This window comes from Schistocerca americana, chromosome X (assembly GCF_021461395.2).
Source record: "Schistocerca americana isolate TAMUIC-IGC-003095 chromosome X, iqSchAmer2.1, whole genome shotgun sequence".
Classification (NCBI taxonomy): Eukaryota; Metazoa; Arthropoda; class Insecta; order Orthoptera; family Acrididae; genus Schistocerca; species Schistocerca americana.
Window position 1 is genome coordinate 513,521,991 of NC_060130.1, and position 24,800 is coordinate 513,546,790.

Sequence of the window (24,800 nt, forward strand, 5' to 3'; positions counted from 1 at the left end):
AAGAACTGTTTCAAGAGATACTTTGAAAATTAAAAGCAAGTTATACCAAAGCTGAACCACTAAGCACTGAACTTGTATACCGTAATGTGGTGGCGGGTTGCTGTGATGATCGTATTTAATAGCAATATTTTGGTATCGTGAAGGTGAATTTTTGCAAACCTGCTGTAGATAAATAAAAAACTTAAGTTTTATAAGTGGATCAGATTTGAATATGTAAATTACTGTTCATATCCCCTTAGGATAAATTTTTATGGTGTTCACCTGCCCCTCAAAGAGTTATCTAACTTGCAAAACAAACACAAAAATGTTAACATATATGGTAAACACACACAATACATTCTGCAGATGAAAAGAGAAACTAAATAGAACACACTGTGATAGTTATAATGTCCACAGAATGTGCTGTTATGCCATGACAGTTGACTTCGTACGACCATGATCGTAAACTTTCAGATACCTCAGTAGTACAATCTGGCCAATTACTGGAAAAAGGTTGAAATATTGAGTTAATTATATTAGTATCTAGACGACAGTTAATGAAAAATGATTTTCCAGACCAGATGTTAATGCTAAAATAAGTAGAATGTGCAAATGTAACTCGCCACGATCAGTTTACTGTGAAATACATTATACACAACATTTACAAACTTCCAAACATTCTCAAAAATATGCCTTTATTTGCACAGATATAGACATAGTACACACATAATACAAGAGTTAATATATATGATTTTACATATACCTGATTTTACACATATCTCATTTTACATGTATCTGATTTTACATGTATCTGTAACTTATTTACATAATATTAGTCAAATTATACATAATAAATCAAAGAACTTATCACTTTTTACTCATGCTGTTCCATAGCCTCTTTGGCAGAAATTTTACTAGATGATTACAAGGATAGCCTAACAGGAAATAGAAGTGGTGGATTCATCGCAACAGACACAAAACTCAAATCCACTGACGGAGAAAGTGAAGCTGAATGTGAGATTTTTTGGCCAAGACTCAGTATCAGGGATGTACATAAATTTATTACTGGGTCTTTCTGTTGACCACGAGACTCAGGATCTTTTTGTAGGAAATTTAATGTATTTTAATTTTACAAAGGGATATGTTTTTGCCAGAGCATGTGGTTTTTGAATTATTAAAGAGAAACATACAAAAGTGACCTCCAAATGCATTTTTCTTGAATAACACGAAAATTGTGCCCTCCAGCAAAAATGTATCCCCTGATGCAAAATTTAACTACATTTAATTTCCTACAGAAAGGTCGTGTTCATTTTGTCTGTAGGACTAATAGTTTGCACACAGCAAGTGAGAGAACATGAAAATCCTGCACATGAGGGTTGCATAAAATGCAAAAATCTTATGGCTACAAATAAACCTGACCTCTCTGAGGAGGTCCACATTGAAACAGGTATCAGTGAACACAAGGCAGTTGTAGCAACAATGATTTGCAAAGTATAAAGGGCAACTAAGGCCAGTAGAAAAATTTACTTATCCAGTAAATTAGATAAAGAGGCAGTAGTGTCATATCTCAAGTAGAAATGTGAAGCATTAAGCTCTGGACAGGAGCATGAATAAGAAATGTGATTGAATGTTACGGTATATCGATAATTTTTACTTATGGACCATCTGACAGCAACTGAATAAAACACAATTTTAGTGCCATACGCATTTCGCCTTTATTTTCTGCAGGGCATTATCAGTGGCCTGAAATATGTACATATGTTAGTTATTTAAATTTACATTTTTGTCACTTACGGTCCATAAGTAAAAATTATCAATATACCGTAATATTACACGCAACTGAGGAAGACAGGACTACAAAAAATGAAAATGTGATTCAAGTTTAGAGGACTAATTGACTAATGACTGGACAGATATATTCATAGTAGGTCAGTTCACAAAGGGGGTCCCTGTTTGGTATACAGTCTCTGTAAGTAAGAAACACTGAACATTGCACAATAAGTGCAAAACAAAGCATAGGGCTGTAGATAGAGATTTGCTGAATGGAAAGACACTTCACAAGAGGCAGAGAAATTCTGGTCATAAATATAATGGCTTTCAGTAGCACCCGAGTTAGTGCCACACACTCATGAATGACATTGGAACTGAAACTGAGGTAGCAAGACAAAAGCAGAAATGTTTAATTTGACTTTCAAATGTTCATTTACAAAGGAAAATCCAGGACTGCTGCCCCACTGCCATTCTCATGTCACGGAGAAGATAGTGTACATTGAGAAACAGCTGAAATTGCTAAACTACAACAAACTTGCTGGTCCCAGTGGAGTCTCCATCAATTAAACTACTGTGATGGTTTAGTGTTGTCAGCTGGGAAAATGCAGCCCTGTGTGTGTGTGTGAATTAATCAAGCAACATAATAGTTGAGAGAGGCATTTACTGCAAAATGATTCTCTATTTCACTTCAGTCGCCCGAGTTATTTTCTGGTATGCAGGCAGACCACAGCCCCAGTGTTCTGGATCCATTCCTGTACAGTTATTTGAAAAACCTCTTTTCTTCACATTCCTAGTTTTAAAAGTTATTGAGCTTTCTATCTGAGATGGTTGAGCTGCAACAGCCTGGTAAGTAGATGTTTTCCTTTGTTTCTTTTACCTTTTTCATACACTGAAACTAATCTGAAGTTTACAGGCTGATGGGGAAGTATTATGTGACACTCTTAGAGCTGGCTACATCTCATGTGGTGTCCATGCTACATTCCTTTTGCTACAATGAAATACAGTAACAACAGCCATAAAACAAAGTATCTTTAATAGAACATTAGTTACCAAATGATATGTATTTACATTGGAAAATTTAAATTAAATCCTGATTCTGAATAAATGAGTGACCATTTACTGGAAGAAACATTGAAAAAAGGAACCAGGAAGGAAGATTAGGGTTTAACATCCCATCAATATCGATGTCATTACAGACAGAATAGAAGCTCAGATTGTTTCAAGAATGGGGAAGGAAATCACAGATAACCCAGATCTGGATGACTGGATGGTGAGTTGAACTGTCATCCTCCCAAATCCAAGTCCAGAGTGCTAACCACTGCATCACCTTGCTCAGTAGGAAACACCGAGTATGTCTTAATACCTGTAATTATGTTTGACAAAAATTCAGAATCAATTTGTGGTTACACTTTAAATTGATGGCACACACTCACACTTAAGGCTCCCTTTCATCAGAAAACAAACACAGAATATGAATTTTATTGCTACAAGTCTGTTTGGAAATACACATGCATTACAGTCATGTTTCATATTTATCATATAAATTAATCACTTTTAAAATGAGAGAAGCACTTGTAAATTAACCTGAGTATCGGTATTTCCTCACTGTACACCTTATAAAACAGAGTGATGGTTTCTGCTACTGTGTTCCCAAACAAGACATATAGGTTAATATCAGTGTGTTCTTTTCATATGATCACAACTGAAAAACACCTGATCATATGAAAGAGAATTTATAAAAACATACACTTCAAACCTAACTGACACCTCTCCACAGTTGATAGCTGACTGATTTAAGACAATTTTTAGCACAAGTACCTATTACAGAACCCAACATTACTGCCTATCTGCCAACAAGAAATGAATTCTCCCCCTTTCCCGAACATAAAAGAAAAGTTTTGTTATTTTGTTACTCCCTTCAGTAATAATTACCTCAAAAAACTGCTGTTTCAATGCAGTAATTACAATAGCTCATACAGGAAAAGATTGCCTGCACATGGAGGACACATTCTTGGCTTGCATGTGAGTCCACTGCTTTATTCCAACGAGATCGCCATTAAATTCACTTACTGTCTGTCATCCAGTGATGAGACTATAAAACTGTACCCAAGACAATGGGACCCGTTCCAGTGAGTGAGTGAGTGAGTGAGTGAGTGAGGGAGGAGCAAGTAGCTTCCAGAACTTTTCTACTCTAGGAAATATATGGAAAAGGGAGAAGAATGTTTTAGATTCTTCATGAACGAGTTGTCTTGAGACTGGTACATAATTTCCACATTACACACAAACTGCCACAACAATGAAGCAACTCCTTCTTTCAGTGAAAGAAAATGTGTCACTTAAAGGAGGCATTACATTATAAAGCACAGTAGAGACTTCAGGTATGTTGGTGTTTTTTATACTGTCTATGCCACATTTAAGTAATTAATCAATTGTGTAATTCACTTGTAGACACTTATCAGCTGAAGAGAAACATCTGATAATAATATGGTGCTTTTTCAACATTTATATACAAAGTAGACATATTGTTTCGTACACAAAATAAGAAATTGCTGTCAAGATAGCAGTGCCATCATTTCTACCACTGGAAAATACATTCACAGTTCTCATATTAAACAAAATAAATGACCAGATGGATCAAGTGAAAGCAATGCAGGTAACCAAATTACTCTGTATGAACAAATAGTATTGGAGGGCACAAGGAATTAATTAATCAACTGAAAACTACTAACTGGTTACCTCTACAGGAAGAAAGTCTCGTTTGGTTTCTAATATATTTTTAATATTCAGGAAAGAGAGTAAAATGGGAGATAAGCATGAAAATATGAATGTTATACACTTTTCAAGGTAATTAGTTGAGCCTTTATCACTTACTTTAAAAAAATCTGTACAGCATTGTCGAAATTTTATTGACTGAATAGTTGTTTTAGTGTAGGACTGTCCACCGCCGGTAGCTGAGTGGTCAGCATGGCAGACTGTCAATCCTAAAGGCCCAAGTTCAATTCCTGGCTAGGTCAGAGATTTTCTCCACTCAGGGACTGGGTATTGTGTTGTCCTAATCATCATCATTTCATCCCCATCGATGCGCAAGTCGCCGAAGTGGCATCAAATCGAAAGACTTGCACCAGGTGAATGGTCTACCTGCCATGAGGCCCTCATCACATGACATATTATGTGTGGGACTGGAACAGAAACTGATACACAACTTGTCAAGTAACTCTTGCTTTAGTTTGACTGTGCAAGTTAACAACAAATTGAATGAGAAACCACCAATACTGAATAGCAAGAACACTGAGCTAAATTACTAATCTAAGTAGTCAATGTGATAACAGAAAGTCCTTAGCGGAATTTGAATAATCGGATGATAAGAGTAACTCACTGAATAGTTGGGGCACTGAGTTGTCAACAGGCACATTAACTTTGACCTTTGAAATCCAGCCAGTTGTAGTGGGAACAACAGTATAACATGGACTCCAAACCATGGTTATTCATATAATGTTTAATTCAACCAGTTAAGCAAAGAAATTGAATTATATGCTCTAATAAAAAAAGTTAAATACCCACATATATATTCTCTGTAGCTAAACTTCTGGGGCTCTTCTCTAGAAGCCATCAAATCACTTAGTACGAAATGTTATAGAAATGGTATGAGCTCTAATAAAGAACAGAATAGCTAACATGTCTCAGTTGTGGATGTCTAGAAGTTTGCTGAGAAAAAACTTGCCTCCTTTGGCAAACAAGAATGGGTAGCAATTTGAAGAACTGTTGATGAAGGTGACAACAAGAAACATGTCCATTGTGAAAAACTAATCTATGAAATGGAATAATTGATTCTTGATTTCCATGCTGATAATACTGCATTCATCAACAACAACAATGGATTTTAATCTTTACATACTCATAAAGGTCAGTATTTAATTTTCTGTGTGCTCCTTATTTTACAATGTCACCTTCACTATGTGTGTTTTCATCCACTAAATCTCTTGTCTTTTTGATAGCAATGGGTTTGGTTTATAACTTCTCCTTCTGATTATGGATTTAAGTCAGTTTATGTGGGTTTTTTAGTGGCTGTATTTTTCTAATTGCTATTTGCAGTGATCTAACCTATACACAAGACTGTTTGCCAACTCACTAACAGTACAATGTAAGATGTGCATCAGTTTGAGGACTAAGCACCTGCACCAATCATTTCTGTGCAGGTCTCAATTTGTTGAACTGTGCTTCTCTTACTATGTGGTGGATGTTCTCAATTGAACCTACACTATTCAGCTAATAGGTCAAATTCTGTTGTGCATAACCTAAATAGGCAGAAAATGTTTATGAGTAAAATATTCTTGCAAAAGACAGCAAATAAAAATGTTTATTGCACAATTATTAACATAGTTGCTTAAATAATATGAGGCAAAGCTAGTTCCCATTTTAAAACAGTTCAGCACTGTACATTTATAAAGGATTTATGTCAGGAGTTCAGTCCCCCCAAATGCATTCTCATCCTTGTTACATCTACCCTTACTCTCTCCAATCACTTACCAATACTTTGGGCTTGAGAATTAGACCTGCAGTGTGTTCATGTGTGCTTCCTATCAGAGGTAGACTATGGTCAAAAAATATGGTTGTTATGCTAACTACCTTCCTAGTAATAGAGATATACCTTATTTTCAAATTATGATTAAACTTTCTATTTTCTGTTAAATGATTCCCATAAATCCTTAAGAAAGTAAATGGTACTATATTTTGTCAGTGTTTCCCTTTCTCATTGTGTAATGAAGAATTCAACGGTGTTGTTGTCCACATCTCTGGCTACTTATTATGCTTGCTTGTTGAAGTCCCTATCCTTGTGTTCCCTTCTTTTCTGCTGTGCATTTATCCCAGCCACTGTTATATTCTGGAATAAAACTCCCTTTGATCCAATTGCCACCTGCCAGCAATTTTATCAAATAGCCTATTGGTTTCTTGTTGCCAGGTTCTATTCAGTGTGGAGAAACAGAGCAACTGAGGAAGAATTATACCTATCTGTGACAGTGAAAGTGACTATCTACCCACATTCTCTTTGTGAGGAGAAGCAAACATCTCCCCAGGGGAAGCAACGTCATTGCTTCCACAGCCACCAGCTGACCAAGCACATATATAATAATATGCCCTCATTCATTCATTGTAATTCAACAATTTCTTCTTAATCAGGGTGAATTTGACAGCCATCACAGGAATCTTCAAAGTATGGGGATGTTTTCCTATGGTTGTTATCCATGTTATAGTATTGCATTGATGTTTCCAAACCTCTTGTCACTGTGTCATCAGGGTTTTTCAATGTACACTATGTGATCAAAAGTATCCGGACACCTGGCTGAGAGTGATGAACAAGTTTGTGGCGCCCTCCATTGGTAATGCTGGAATTCAATATGGTGTTGGTCCACCCTTAGCCTTGATGACAGTTTCCACTCTCACAGGAATATATTCAGTCAGTTGAATAATAAAAAAAGCAAGGCTATAATGGTATTAGTGATTTATAAATACATCTCTGCAATGTAAAACACAAAAATTCTGAAAGATGTAGCTCAATTGAGAGTTATAATCACTCTTCTTCACTCCGAAATTCTCAGCTTTGGATAAGAAGGTTCAGGCTACACCTATCATCATTCATTAAAGCATATGGACTGCACATCAAACTTTAATTAAACACTTTTTAAAGTACCTGATGTAGTTAAAGAGTTGTTGTGTAGAAAAACAAGGAAAAAAATCTGGCTACTGTAAACAGTCCTATTGCCTATATGCATTAGAAATTTTAATTGAAATTCTTAATGAAAGAATACCATATTTTGGCTTATGAAACAGCACAATTCAGATTTTTGATTATATGAAGAATGGCACTCAGGTACAAGTATTAGAAGTACAGGTTTGTTTAAATGAAACACCTGAAACTGTAGAACCTTTTATTTCACAGACCTCAGACAAACAAACCATTTCCTCCAAGTGTAATGCTTTAAGTGGAGACAATGCAAATGTAAACTTTGGTGGTCTTACCTGTAAGCCTGGACAGAATGTGTGTTCTGTTCAATGAAAATATGGTAATTATTAGTTGTCCAGCACATACTGTGCCTACCTGCTTACAGCATGGAAGTGATACTCTCCCTTTGGTTACTAAATCACTAATAACAAAATTTTTTAACTATTTTCATGTGTATACAAACCAGATAGAAGCGCTAAATTTTCTGTGAGTTTCTTAATACACGATACCAACAACTCCTAACACCATGTGGTTAACATTTAATTCAGCAGTAGAAAGACCCTTGAAACTGTTTCCAGCTCTGTGGTCTTACTTCCAGTCCATTAATCAGTGTCTTCCTAAATAAGTAAGTAATTTATTTTAACATAACTTACATGACTGCAATCTTATATTCCTTATTTCAACCATGCATCTATTCCATGACAAAATATTGTTAACTGAGCAAAACAGCATTTCTGTTATTGAAATGCAGGAAACCTTTAATTTTGCTCTCACTTCAATGAAAGAGAACTGGAAAACAAATGTATCCCACTAGAAGCCAAACAAGCTCTAAACAAACTTCAAAATGAGTGGTTATGGCAAAGATGTGGAATATTTCATGGAAAGTGTAGGATGAGCTCAATGGGAGAATTTATGACTTTTGTTGTAAAATAACCACAGAAAGCTGTTAAAAGTGTTTGTTTTATTACTCTGCAACTAACCTAATGCTCTTCATCTGGCAGAACTTTTTTAAAAAAATTATGATATATACCACTTTTCTATAATTTTGAAAATTAATCCACAATTACTTATCACTGTACAAATATGTGGCCCTTGCATTTAACATGACATCATCAAATCTTGTTATATTAAAGAGCCACATAGTCGCACAGTGATAAGTAATTACAGCACAACATCCTGGTCCATCTCTACGTGAGTCCAGCTCCCAACCCCTTGCCATAAGGGCCATACCCATGTCAAAGACCCAGGTGCAAGACCTGCCCAATTTACCTACCCAGCACATGTTACTCTAGTCTTGTCATAGTCTATCATGTCCAGTCAGAGGCAGGGACACCTATGAATGCAGCAATGTCATGTACTAGCTCTGCTGCAGTTTCTGCTCAACACTTTATGTGGACATCACCACCTACCAGCTGTCCACCACGATGATTGGCCACTCCCGAACTGTGGCAGAGAACAGAGTTGACCTCCAAGTAGCAGAACTGCTGGGCACAACATGCTCAAACTCAATGCTGCTATACAGCCCATGCCATCTGTATCCTTCCCCACAGCAGCAACTTTTTGAACTATGTAAATGGGAGTTATCCTTGCAACTCATACTTCATTTCAGTAATCCTACTGGCCTCAATCTCCACTAATCAACTGTACCCACACTCTCTACCCAACTGCTTCACTTCCCCTGTCCTGTCACCCCTTCCCAATCCACTACTTCACATTGTTGTCATTGTGCACTGCACCAAGCCACCAGCTAGACAACCCATGTGTCTCATTCCTATCCTGTGCAACTACTGCTTCTCCCTCCCACATTTCTATCCTGTGCAGTTGCTGTCTCTCCTTCCCACATTCCTATATTCCTATCCTGCACACCTGCCGTGCGTGTGTGTGTGTGTGTGTGTGTGTGTGTGTGTGTGTGTGTGTGTGTGTGTGTGTGTGTGTGTGTACAGTAGCAAACTGTTCAGTCTTTTTTGTGTACCTGTCAATTACTCAGTGGCTCTACTATTCAGTGAGCTGCCTCTTTTACTCCTAAATGATTCACATTCTGCAAGAACTTTCCTTACCAGTTTTATTAGTCTCAGTTTGAAAATACTGACACAAATTATCTGCAAAATAACAGAATAATTGGTAGAAGCCAGCCTGGTGGTAAGATCAATTTGCATTCTGGAGAAATGTACGATCATTCAAGGCAGTATTTATTCTTTGACTCATCTTACAACATAGACTGAAGAAAGTCAAACCTACATTCAACATTTGATAATGGGGATGCCTTAGGAGAATGCAAATGATGGAAGGAGTAAAGGTAACATCTCACCATATTGGTTGGTTGGTTGGTTGGTTTTGGGGAAGGAGACCAGACAGCGTGGTCATCGGTCTCATCGGATTAGGGAAGGATGGGGAAGGAAGTCGGCCGTGCCCTTTCAGAGGAACCATCCCGGCATTTGCCTGGAGTGATTTAGGGAAATCACGGAAAACCTAAATCAGGATGGCCGGACGCGGGATTGAACCGTCGTCCTCCCGAATGTGAGTCCAGTGTCTAACCACTGCGCCACCTCGCTCGCTCACCATATTGTAGAGGTATTGAGACAACAATATGCATACAAACATGACTAATGAATTTGCTAGCTTTTGGACGGATGCTCCTTCAGAGTTGGAGAAGGATTCATCTGAAAGTTAGCAACATTCTTAGCTTTGTTTGTGTGCCTACTGATAACTCAATGTCTCATCTAAATTTTGAGTTGTTACATTTACCCCAATCTGTTATCCAACTCTTACATTTACAGATATATAGAGAGCTTTTCACAATGCCAACTGGAAATCACTCATTGAAATCAAGGCATTATTGAGGATACTAAACAGGGAGTGAAAAGCTATCTACAACTTGTACAGAAACCAGGCTGCAGCTACATGAGTAAAATAACACAAATGGGAGGCATTAATGGAGAAGAAAATGGTACAGGTTTGTATCCTATTCATTTTACAGGTTTAGAGCAAGCAGTAAAGTAAACCAAAATAAATACTTTAAGGTTTATCAACGATATCTTAGTTCTGTTATAAATGGCAAATAACTTGGGAGATTAGGTAACAGAATGGATAGTGTCAGATGAACTTCAACAAAAGTAAAATGAGGGTAATGGACAGTAGACAAATTAAATTAGGTGATACTGATGGGGTTACATTAGGAAATGAGACACAAAAATAGCAGACAAGTTTTGCTATTTGAGCAGCAAAATAACTGACATTGGCAGAAATCCAGGGGATATAAAATGCAGACTGGCAAAAGAAAGAAATATTTATCTGAAAAAGAGTAACATGTTAACATCTGACATAAATTTATACAGGGTAACACAGAAAAATGGGAACATTTCCACAATCCAATAAAACTAGAAGTGATGAAAGAAAGAAATTGCATTCATAGTAATTGAAACCTTACAACTTTGTCATTTACAAAACACTGATGGCATTTATCATTTTTTCAAAAATTACTTTCTTTAGATGGCATCCTCCTGTTGTTGAGATTCCTCATTGACTGCTGCAACATCTCAGCTGGGATACTGTGAATTGTATTCTGAATTCTCTGTTTTAACTCACCTAGGGTTCTTGGTCGAGTCGTGTAGACTTTGCTCTTGAGGTAGCCCCACAAGAAAAAATCACAAACGGATAAATCTGGCGATCTAGGGGGCCAGGGAATGTTACCAAACCGTTAGATCACATGGTTGCCAAACAATTCTTGCACACATGCCATTGCTTGGCATGCAGTGTGATGTCGCTCTGTCCTGTTGAAACCAGACTTCTTGAACATTGGGAAGTTTTTCAATCCAGGTGTAATGAAAGTTCATAACATCTCCACATAACAATCGGCATTGACAGTTATTGTGTTTCCCTGTTCATTGCAAAAAAATATGGTCCAATAATACCATGTGATGAAACAACACACCATACTGACACTTTAATAGTGTGTAAAGGGTGCTCATGAACATCATTAGGATTTGTGTTTGCCCAGTAACGGTAGTTCTGTTTATTCAGATAACCTGTGAGATGAAAACGTGTCTCATCTGACATCCACAAGTTGTTTAGAAATTCATCGTCATTGTTTAGTCTTGTTATCATTTGTTGACAGATTCCTAATTGTAACTGGTAACTGTTGTCCTTCAATTGTAGCACCATCTGTAGTTTGTATGGATGAAATTTTAAATCAAGATGAAGAATTCTGTGAACACTCTCCTGAGACATTCCAACCCCTGCTGCTTGCTTATGAATTGAATGCCATGGGCTCCGTAAGACAGACTCGTATACAACATCAATGTTTGTTGGAGAATGCACACTTCTTGATCGTTCTGTTGGTTTCTGCTTGAGGGCAGATCCAGTCTCTTCAAAGTTATTAATCGCGTGGTTTGACAGAATGGCATCATGACATCCTAAATTATAAAAATGTCGAAACTCCTTCTGCACCGCTACCAAACTATCATTGTTTTTATAAAACATTTTTATGGCTAACGCATGCTGTTGTGTGTTCCACTGATTCATGATTACTGAAATGGCGGACTGTTTACTCGCTGTCATGAACCCGCAGTGCTGCCATCTGCCCATGGCTGCCACTACTCACTTCAAACATTTCCATTATTCTGTGTCACCCTGTATATCAAGAATTCATTTCTTAAGATATCTTTTTGGAGTCTAGCTTTACATCGAAATAAAAAATGTATGATAAACAATACAGACAAGATAAGAACAGCTTTTGAAATGAGATGCTATGAAAGAATTCTGAATGGGTCGATCAAGCAACTAATGAAGAGGTACTGAATTGATGGGGAGAAAAGAAACGTATGGCACAATTTGACAAAAAGAGGGGATACATCGGTTGTGCCCATCCAGAGCCATCAAGGAATAGTTAATTTGGTAATAGAGGAGAGTGGGTAGTAAAAATTGTGGAGGGAGATCAAGGCTTGAATATAGAAGCCTTTGAAACTGGATGTAGGTTGCAGAAGTTGTGCAGATGTGAAGAGGGATGCATGGGGTAGACTAGCATGAAGAGTTGCAAGGAACCAACCAGCCTTTGGAATGAAGAGCACAACTTATTGGTGTATTATACAGAGCATTTCATGCTTCCTATTACAGGATTATAGGGGTTGTAGAGTGGAACATAATAGATAAAGTCTTGATAAGTGAACCATTTGGATATAAAATGAGTTTGAAGAGCGGATCATTTTCAAATATCCCATTTCATGTTACATTATGTAATGATCAAGTTGCACAACGCATGTCAAGAATGTTTTCTGGGTCATCTTATTGCAACACATACCATTTTCATCTGACTATAACAATTCTCCGAGAAACTAAAAAGTTCATGGTGACAGTTGACTGTGGTACTCCACGACCATGCACCAGGGTGTGTGGGCTGTGTGTATGAAAGCATGTACTGCAGATGCACCTCGTGGAATGAACAGAGTTACCACATGGAGCAGCTCCTTTAGAGCACACAAATCACAGGTCATTGTCTCACCTGTGTGTGTATAGTGAAGCAGGAGATTTGAAAGTGAACCAGTCTTCAAACTTATTTTATATCCAAGAGGTACATTTCCAGACATGGGTTCCTTATCAAAACTCTACCTACTCAATGCTCTTTATAGTCCTTAGAAAGCTGTAACAGAGCTGTGAAACAGACTGTTCATATGATTTCATGTGCTACATACAGTGTTTTAGTATCTACATAACAGCGAATAAATAGCGTTATAGGAAAATAAAGGCAAAGTTGGAGGAGGACTGTTGTGTAGTTATGTGTAATTAACTTTACACACTTGTGGAGATGACTAAATAGAGTGCAAGAATGAATTTTGATACCCTTGTCAATACACAAATAACAGTGGCACAATGTTTAACCAGAGGCACAGTGATACAGAATTGGATTACAAAACTGAAGTGTGTGCACACAATGCACAAAATAATCCAAAGCATGAAGCATTAACAGTCAACTCAACTGCATCCAGTTTAGCAAGAACAGAATACTGTTTTGGATTTTTCTTCTAACAGGAGAAATCTCCATTGGGCAGATTGTGAAGATGTAGTTCCACAATCACTTTTTCTCATAGCTGTTATAGTTTAAGGAGAGCCTTGGATCGACTTCAAAACTGGGCATGTTGTTCATGTGCTTCCCTGTCACCACAGTGAGGATGTAGATGTTTTGAATTATAAGGAATTATGACTAACTGATAGCTGTTTAAAGAGGGTGGAGGCAATTCTAAAGATGGATTCCAGCATGTTCCCAAGAATGAAGGACCCATTAGTGTCAGTACAACTTAAAAGTTGATCATATCCCTCGGAATCATACCTAAATTATTCTGAGAGTCGAAATTCACCCCAACTCTGGACTGATCTGTCCTCATATTTTCATCAGCTCAGACATAGGTTTATGTGATAGCACAAAAACATTTGAAATTTGTTGAAAGAACATACTCTGAAATCCACAGAAAAGATAATGAAATGTAGCTTAAATATTTTACCTAATCTGCTTTCAGATTTCAAACTTTTTGAGCTGCCTCCTTGTCCGGATCATCATTCACGATGGCTCTGATCAATTCCATGCCTTGACCATAAAGAGAAATGGTAAATCCATTCCTGAAATATGAGTAAAAAATTACTTACTTATAATGCACTGCTATCAATAATATCAACAACACATGGCACACAGAGTTTATTTTGAGGCCACGGACAGCCTTTAAAACAGTGGTTCCCAAAGTGGTCTGTATTGACCCCCCCTGGTTGACTCCAGGTTGGAAGGATTTCATGTCAGCATAAATAAATAAATAAGCAAATAAATTAATTAAAATAAATAATAATAATAATAATAATAATAATAATAATAATAATAATGGAGGCCCGGGAAAAGAATAGGCCTCTGGTATGGTCTGCCAGTCGTAAAAGGCGACGAAAAGAACAAACCACTAATAGGGCTAACCCCCGTTTTAGTGTGATTAGTTGGTTCGGGACAGAACTAAAGAAGCCTTGGACAAGTGCCGTCATGGTGTTCTGTCATTACCAAGCAACAAACCTAGGAACCAACACAACTGGATACAGATCACAAGTATACACAACATTTATTACCAGATACCCAAAATTAAAATTTTTAACAGAACAACGACTAGTTGATCAGATCCGTGTAATAATCAAAAATAACAGGATACCCCAGTCAGAATTAGAAAACATCAAACAACAAGTACGACAAATACTGGAACAAAATAATGTGCAATCAGAAGAAGAAGAAAATACAGTAATGGACTCAAACATCCCGGAGCAAACAAACAAAGAACAACACGCATCAGTTAAACAATCAGAGGAAAACAAAACCTTAAGACAGCCACCAGAACAAGCACAAATAGAACACGAAGTGACACACATGTTAGATATAGAAGAAAAATTTCAGCTGACATATATAGAATACAAAGACACAAATACAGACATTAGACCATTCTTGCATAGACCGCCAAATAACCCACAAGTCGAAACAACAATAAAAACTATCAACACAATCATACACAACAAAAGAAATCAAAACACAACTATGGAAGAGTTACAACTACTGGTTTATATAGGAGCACTCACTACACTAAATATACACACTAGGCAGAGATCAGAACCAACCAACACACAGAAGAAACCCACAAAACCAGCATGGCAACACAGGCTACAGATCAGAATAGAAAAACTGAGAAAAGACATCGGACAGCTAACACAACTTATAAGAAATGAAATGTTAGGAAAAAAAAAGAAAAAGGTTAGGTAAAATCTCACAACAAGAAGTGATAGAGCAATTAGATGAAAAGAAGCAGAAATTACAAGCATTGGCCAAACGACTTAGAAGATACAAAAAAAGTGAAAATAGAAGGAAACTAAACCAAACATTCAACACAAACCAAAAGAAATTTTACCAGACAATAGATAACACATACATTAAAATAGACAATCCACCAAACATAACAGACATGGAACACTTCTGGAGCAACATATGGTCAAACCCGGTACAGCATAACAGGCATGCACGTTGGATACAAGCAGAAACAGACACATACACGATGATACCACAAATGCCTGGAGTGATAATTTTGCAACATGAAGTCACCCAAGCAATTAATTCTACTCACAATTGGAAAGCCCCTGAAAAAGATAAAATGGCAAATTTCTGGCTAAAGAAGTTCACCTCAACACTTTCACATCTAACTAAATTATTTAACAGTTACATTGCAGAGCCATACACATTCCCTGATACACATGGAATAACATATCCGAAACCTAAAGATCAAGCAGACACAGCAAACCCAGCAAAATATTGCCCCACAACATGCCTACCTACACTATACAAAATATTAACTTCAGTCATTACACAGAAATTAATGACACAGAACAAAATTATAAATGAAGAACAAAAAGGCTGTTGCGAAGGAGCACGAGGATGTAAAGAGCAACTGATAATAGATGCAGAGGTGACATATCAAGCTAAAACTAAACAAAGGTCGCTACATTATGCATACACTGATTACCAAAAAGGTTTTGATAGTGTACACCACTCATGTTTACTACAAATATTGGAAATATACAAAGTAGATCCTAAATTGATACAGTTCCTAAACATAGCAATGAAAAATTGGAAAACCACACTTAATATCCAAACAAATTCAAATAATATCACATCACAGCCAATACAGATTAAGCGTGGAATATACCAAGGAGACTCATTAAGTCCTTTCTGGTTCTGCCTTGCTCTGAACCCACTATCCAACATGCTAATAATTCAAATTGTGGATACAATATTACTGGAACGCACCCACACAAATACACACATTTGTTATACATGGATGATCTAAAACTACTGGCAGCAAAAAATCAACAACTCAACCAATTACTAAAGATAACAGAAGTATTCAGCAATGATATAAATATGGCTTTTGGAACAGACAAATGTAAGAAAAATAGCATAGTCAAGGGAAAACACACTAAACAAGAAGATTACATAGTGGATAACCACAGTGACTGCATAGAAGCAATGGAAAAAACAGATGCCTATAAATATCTAGGATACAGACAAAAAATAGGAATAGATAATACAAATATTAAAGAAGAACTAAAAGAAAAATATAGACAAAGACTAACAAAAATACTGAAAACAGAATTGACAGCAAGAAACAAGACAAAAGCTATAAATACTTATGCTATACCAATATTGACCTACTCATTTGGAGTAGAGAAATGGAGTAACACAGACCTAGAAGCACTCAATACACTTACACGATCACAATGCCACAAATTTTGAATACATCACATACATTCAGCAACAGAAAGATTCACATTAAGCAGGAAGGAAGGAGGAAGGGGATTTATCGACATAAAAAACCTACATTATGGACAGGTAGACAATTTAAGAAAATTCTTTCTAGAATGAGCAGAAACTAACAAAATACACAAAGCAATCACTCATATAAATACATCGGCTACACCACTGCAATTTCATAGCCACTTCTACAACCCTTTAGATCTCATAACATCAGCAGATACGAAGAAAGTAAATTGGAAAAAGAAAACACTACATGGCAAGCACCCGTATCATCTAACACAGCCACACATCGATCAAGACACATCCAACACATGGCTAAGAAAAGGCAATATACACAGTGAGATGGAAGGATTCATGATTGCAATACAGGATCAAACAATAAACACCAGATATTACAGCAAGCATATTATTAAAGATCCCAATACCACAACAGATAAATGCAGACTTTGCAAACAACAAATAGAAACAGTAGATCACATCACAAGTGGGTGTACAATACTAGCAAATACAGAATACCCCAGAAGACATGACAATGTAGCAAAAATAATACATCAACAGCTTGCCTTACAACATAAACTTATAAAACAACATGTTCCCACATACAAGCATGCACCACAAAATGTACTGGAGAATGATGAATACAAATTATACTGGAACAGAACCATTATAACAGATAAAACAACAACACATAACAAACTTGACATCAAACTCACCAATAAAAAGAAGAAATTAACACAACTAATCAAAATATCCATACCCAATACAACAAATATCCAAAGAAAACAGGAGAAAAAATTGAAAAATACGTCCAACTGGCTGAGGAAGTCAAGGACATGTGGCATCAGGATAAAGTTGACATTATACCAATTATACTATCAACTACAGGAGTCATACCACACAATATCCACCAGTACATAAACGCAATACAGCTACATCCAAACTTATATATACAACTACAGAAATCTGTAATTATTGATACATGTTCAATTACCCGAAAGTTCCTAAATGCAGTATAACATATACCGTACAGTTAAAAGGAAGTCACGCTTGATCAAGGTCCACGTCACTTTCCATTTTTAACCAGACATAATGTCTGAGACAGGAAAGAGAAATAATAATAATGAAATTGTGGGTACATTAGTCGTAAATGTGGGTCCAATGAGTGAGGATCCCATTTGGGCATGTTACAACCAATATTCTAAATTATTCTCACAGAGTTGGAGCTCTCTCCTATGTAAATCACTGTTCATCTTCTTGGCTAAGAGAGAGAGTGGAGCAACTCTTTATTTTTGCTCACAACATTCAGCAACATTATTAATAATTTTTCTAGCTCCACTCCGCAAAGTATGAGGCATGTTTTTTTAAGTACGTACCATTTTGAAATTAAAAAAAAAAAAGACATGCTAAGATATCTCAATAACTTTATTTTTACATGAAAGCCTGTACCTTAATCTACTTTTCTACATAATTTCTGTCAATATTGAGGCACTTGTCATAACATTGTACCAGTTTTTGAATACCCTCCTCATAGAAGTCAGCCACCTGACTTGTTAATCACTGCATCACCACTGTTTTGACTTCGTCATCGTCTTGAAGACGCTGACTGCCCAGGTGTTTCTTCAAGTGCAGGAACAGATGGTAGACACTGGGCACAAGATCGGGGCTGTACGGAGGATGATCTAGAGTTTCTCATCAAAAAGATGTGATGAGATCTTTGGTCTGATTCGCCACATGCGGACGGGCCTCGTCTTGCAGGAAAACGATGCCCTTGGTCAACTTCTATGGACTGTTGCTTTGATTCTGGTGTGACATAGGCCACCCATGTTTCATCGTCCATAACAATTTGGCTTAAGAAATCGTCACTGTTGTTATGGAACCACTCAAGGAAAGTCAATGCACTGTCTAAACATTTGGTTTTGTGCACATCTGTCAACATTTTTGGTACCCAATGTGCGCACAATTTTCAGTAATTCAAGTGCTCGGTCACAATGCCATACAAAACACTATGAGAAACATTAGGAAAGTCATCCTGCAAGGTGGAAATCATAAAGCGTCTGTTTTCTCTCACCTTATTGTCCACTTCCTGCACCAAACTTTCATTAACGACCAAGGGACGCCCCACTTTCTTACCATTCCATCATTCATAATGATTTCTCTGTAAACTGCACAGATCTCATGGTGAATATCGATCGCTTTTAGGCCTTTAGCACTAAGAAACCTTATAACAGCTGCGTACTTCACAGTTGGTGGGACTCATGATTATCAGAGGCATCTTAAACACTCAGTACAAAACATAAACAAGGAAGAAACAGACTGTAATGGCATCAGTGTGTAGATTAAGGTACAGGCTTCCATGTAAAAATAAAATTATTGAGATATCTTAGACCTTCTCTTTTTAATTTCAAAATGGTACTTACTTAAAAAACACGCCTCGTACTATCCTTGCCCTTCTCTGAGGCATGGAAAGAGTGTCTTGTGCTGCCGGTCTGCAAAAGGAAGAAAGTAGACCCATGAAGAAAAGGAACAACACTCTTGAAAAATCAAGGAAATCTGGGAGCAACAAAAATTAAACACAAAGAAGCAAAACCAAAGCTGATTTATTGAACCATCCAAAAATTATTCAGTTAAATAACATACTAATTTATGCAGGTTACTAATTAACAGTAAGATAAGTAAAGAAAGGTGTGGTAAAGTGACTAGGATGGGAAAAGAGGCCACTGCGTACTTTTTCTCTGAATAGCACTGGTGCCTGCTGAGAAATGGTCCAACTAGCTCTAATATACTTTGCCACTGTTGTCAGTGAGACTGATAGAGGAAGCTCTGTCCATCATTTTTTAGTAAAAACTATTTTGTTTTTCAGATATCTGATGTAATATGTCATTTATATTATTCTTGTTACCTTACTTGTGTGGAAAGTCATTATTTTATATGGCATCAATGTTTAAAGAAAGTCATTTGGCTGAATAATGTAGTTCATTTTTATTTATTTCAGTCTGATAGATTCTTCTATGGATAGCTAATGCCGATGTGGATTTCGATTGGGCAAAGTGGCCACACTAATCGTCAGGAAAAGTGGAAGAGATGTTCACTTGATAAAAGTTAGTTACTCCTAAAAAAACAAGCATAATACAACAAATAAAACTGACTTATAAACACTTTATATATAAAGCTATCATCTGCCATTCTCTCTCTTTACGACAGTTATGAATTAATGAAGCCATATTATTTAAAACCATTTGCTTCAGATGAATTTGGCCCAATACAAATTTCCACTTGAAAATGGTCTGCTGCAGCCACTTGATATTCTTTCAGATACCAGCATGTTAAGGTATCCAGATAATGTGCCCGTAAAACAGAAACATAAATGTGAGACCCTGTTGCAAAGGCCTTCATAAAAATGTATATAGTTGTAATATATTATTTTCTTTTTTACTTAAAAGTATGACGAGTATTCAATAAGTAATGCACACTTTTTAAAAAAAAAAAAAAAAAAAAAGAAAGCTGGTTGGTTTTATTTTGGATTCAAATACATCAAATTATTCCCCACTCTTCTGTTTCGAAAACCCTGTTTTTCAACATAATCTCCTTTCAATGTGACAGCCTTATGTCACCTTACTGAGAGGGCCTGCATGCCAGCATGGTACCACTCTACTGGTTGATGTCAGGGCCAACATTTTGCTGCACCAAAATCCTCCCCATCATCCATGAACTGCTTCCAGTGGAATGCATCCTTCATTGGCACAAACAGATGTAATTCAGAAGGTGTGACATCTGGGCTTTAGGGTGGATGAGAAAGAACAGTCCAATGAAGTTTTGTGAATGCCTCCTGGGTGTGTAGGTTTGTGCGAGGACTTGCGTTGTCATGGAGAAGGAGAAGTTTGTTTGCATTTTTGTGGTGGTGAACATGCTAAAGCTGTTGTTTAATTTTCTGAGAGTAGTTCAATACACTTCAGAGTTGAACATTACACCATGAAGGAGGACATGAAACAAAATAGAGTCCTGGAAGACCATCAACATGACTTTACCAGCTGAAGGTGCATTTTTTAACTTTTTCTTCTCAGGAGAGGTGGTGTGCCGCCAGCCCATGGATTGCCATTTTGTTTCTTGTTCAAAGTGATGAACCCATGTCTCATCATCTGTAATGATAATCGACAAAAAATTGACACCATCGGTCTTGTAACATGGAAGCAATTCCGCATAGATGGTCCTTTTTTGTACTTTATGGTCTTCTGTTAGGCGACAAAGAACCCAGTGGGCACACACCCTTGAGTACCCCAACTGATGGATGAGTGTATCAGCACCACCAACAGAGACCTTCAGTTGAGCAGTGAGTTGTTTGATTGTGATCTGTCGATCACCTGAAATGAGAGTGCAGGAATCACAACTGTGTGCAGCCAGCTGACACACGCAAGATTGGATAGGATTGCATGATCTTATTGCAGTGATGACAGATGCCTCACCCAAAAAATCACCATGCTTTTTTTCACTACCAGGTGTCCACAGACATTCTGCAAGCACCTATGAATATCTGTGATGTTCTGGTTTCCTGTCACAAGAAACTCAGACAGTTATGTCCTTGGAACACACTTCCACCACAGACACCATTTTGAAGGCAACATATAGTGCTGCCACCTATCAGAAGTTCATGAAACTATAGGGGCTGAAACAGAAATATTCAGTGATGTCCCACAACAAATTCTGCATTGTTTCAACCATAACTGTCCAAGAAAAAAACTGTGTTGCTTTACTTACAGAACACCCCTCAAATTTGGTGTGGTACCCTGTAATATGTAGATTCAAAATGTGTAACTGTAAGCTTCTATCAGTAACCATGGTTGGGTAAAACTTAATTTCTGTTTGACCACTTTATTCTGACCCCTTTCATATGAGGCCTGAGGTGTTGCCTTACAATGTTAATAATGGATCTTGCACAAAAAGTTTGACAACCACTGGTGTGGGCCATTGTTCAGGTGTCCCAGAATTCTAATTTTTCTGCATCTGTATATATATTTCATCGTGGGATTTGTTGTTGAGAGATTGGAACAATCATTTAGTGAACACTGGCTTCCAGCAGAACTGGAAAAAAGTGATAAGCCCCAAATAGTAACATCCAAATTCAAAGGTTTCCTTGTGCATACTACTCCTTTCTGTACAGGAGTTGAACTTCCCTCTCTAATGTGTTATTTATTCATATACTGTCTCACAATTTTTTCATTTTTCGTTAATTATTTAGTTCTTTTATTTATAAATTTTCTACTCAACATTATGTAAACTATATAATAAATTATTTCATGACAAAGTAGCTCTCAGTTGTGATGTCCCACAAAATTGAACAGGTAAATGAATAAATAAATACACATAAAGGAAGAAATGTTGCAGTCCAAGATCAATAGATTGTGAGCACATGTCCTGGTATAAGTTTAAAAACTTTCAGCAGCATCTGAACAAGAAACTTCTGACAGTAATCCCAACTGTCAGATGGCGACATGAAGCTTGCAAGCTTGTCCTTTTTGAGAGAGATGGGCTATTGTGTGACATTAGCTGCAACTTTCTTCCTGCCCTTATTTCCATACTTATCCATAACTGAACAACATAACATTACACAGTATAAATACCAATCCCAGTCCTATAAATATAAGCACACGTTTGTGACATTATTTATAGGCGATTAAAAAGATTTAATAAATAAATGTCTTTTACACTTGAGGTAGGAATTTAATGTACTCTGCTGTGTACGCATAATTTAGCTCTATTACTTCAAAGGAAATAAGCAAGCAGCTGAAACTGATAATTAATAATGATGGAGGAGCAGTTGGTGTACACACAGGAGTACACCATGCTTTCAGAAATATACAAATTGCTAACTAACACTTTAAGCAGCATAAAACAGACATGTACTGTATATGTGAAATAAAGTAGAATATTTGTAGTATAGTACAGCAAACTGGTTCTCTCTTCCCACTTGAAAAAGGATTTCTCCATAAGCTAGTAAGTTTTCTTTCTTTCTGTGTGTACCTATCAACAACTCAATGCTTCGGCTTTTTGGTAATTGGTCTCCTTCGGTCCAAAAGTAATAAAGAATATTAGAAGTCTTTATTATAACAGAGTATTTTTTGTCCTCTTTGCATAGATAAAAATAAAAAAAAGGCTTTATTCTTAATGATGCTGTCAGTACGAGAAAGACAACCATTGTTATCACGTAAATTCAGACTTACTTAATTACAATCTTTTTGATTACAATCTTTATTATGCTGTCAGCGCAAGAAAGACAACCATTGTTATCACGTAAATTCAGTCTTACTTAATTATAATAACAGAAATAATGACCTTGGACTATTACTGTGCCTTGACAATCTCCGGTAATTATTAATTTTGTCCTCCTATGAACACAAGAATATAGTATTTTGGGTGCTAATAGTTTGTATAAAAATGCCATTTTAATTCAATAACTGATAATCAAATTACTTTTATAGGACACTGAAATGCAGTCACAAAAAATAAGGAGACCAGATAATGACAAAAATTATGAAATATTCCAGTAAAGTTACAGAAGAGATAGATTTAGTTGAGAATTATTAGCAAACAATTTTAAATTTAAGGCATTTCTTAATTAAATGGTTTCTATATTCGAAAGCTGTTTCTCTACAAAATTAAATGACACATTTTTGTAACGTGTGAGGCAATGGAGAAATACAAGGACCTCAGATTTTGTTTTTTCAACCATAAATATCTATCAGCAAAGCACATTTTTCAGAATCTAGGAGCACTAAATGTAGAAATTAAGAATGCTGACAATGAAATCAAATAATTACAAATATAGTGATGTGAGAGGGAGGAAAGTTAGGAGAATATTTTTTCTAGAAAGAGCTGGTAAGAATTTGTTAACATCCCACTTAGACAATGAATAGACATCATTTAGTTCCAACATGATGGATGTAAAGGAATTATGGGCAATATTTAAATGGAGTGTAAATGGTCCTCTGGAGAAGTGTGTGCTGAGTAAGTGAATCAAGTACAGAAAATACACACCGTGGTTAATAACTAAATTCTAAATACGCTGAGGAAGCAGAGACTATTGCACTCTCAGTTAAAAAATGAATGCTTAAATGATGACAGGCAAAAGTTAGTAGAAATCTGTGCAGCTGAAAAAAGATCGATGTGCAAAGCTTACAATTACCACTTTTTTCATACCTTAGCAAAAGTTCTTGCCGAGGACCTCGGAAAATTCTGATCATATCTAACTCAGTACATTTTCAACAATGGCAATTGTTCATCAGAGACAAGGGTAACATCAAGAGTGCATCAGTGAAGTGTAATTAGGCCGCTCTTATTCTCTATATACATTAATGGTCTGACGGACAGGGTGGGCAACAATCTGCTGCTGTTTGCTGATGATGATGATGCTGTGGTGTATAGGAAGGTGCTGTCACTGAGTGATTGCAGGAGGATACAGGATGACAGACAAAATTTCTAGTTTGCTCTAAATGTAGAAAAATGGAAGTTAATACAGATGAGTAGAAAAACAATCCTGTAATGTTCCACTATGGCATTACTAGTGTGCTGCTTGACACAGTCATGTCAATTAAATATGTAGGTGTAATGTTCTAAAGTGATATGATATGAAATGAGAATGTAAGGATGGTAGTGGAGAAGCTGAACAGTCAACTTCAGTTTATCAGGAGAATTTTAAGAAAGTGTAGCTCATCTCTAATGGAGAGCACATATAGAACACTAGTGCAACTTATTCTTCAATAATGCTTGAGCGTTAGGGATTCCCACCAGGTTAGATTAAAGGAACACATGGCAGCAATTCAGAGACATGGTGCTAGATCTGTTAGTGATAGGTTCTATCAAACTGCAAGTATTATGTAGATACTTTGTGAAATGGAGGGAAGACGACACTCTATTCCTGAAACACTATTGAGAAAATTCAGACAAACAACATTTGAAGCTGACTGCAGAACGATTCTACTGCTGCCATCATACATTTTGTTTAAGGGCCACACAGAT

At 36.7% G+C, this 24,800-nt stretch overlaps 1 protein-coding gene across 1 annotated transcript in view; it reads right to left on the reverse strand.

The window, feature by feature from the left end:
* Positions 1 to 665: 665 nt before the first annotated feature.
* LOC124555345 (WD repeat-containing protein 6) overlaps positions 666 to 24,800 on the reverse strand; it is a 292,678-nt gene continuing 268,543 nt past the window's right edge. The window contains exons 17-18 of the mRNA XM_047129225.1: positions 13,966 to 14,080; positions 666 to 3,112 (exon numbers count right to left, since the gene is read on the reverse strand). Of these exons, the coding sequence (XP_046985181.1) occupies positions 13,984 to 14,080 (97 nt within the window). The 3' untranslated portion in view covers positions 666 to 3,112; positions 13,966 to 13,983. The remainder of the gene's footprint in view (positions 3,113 to 13,965; positions 14,081 to 24,800) is intronic.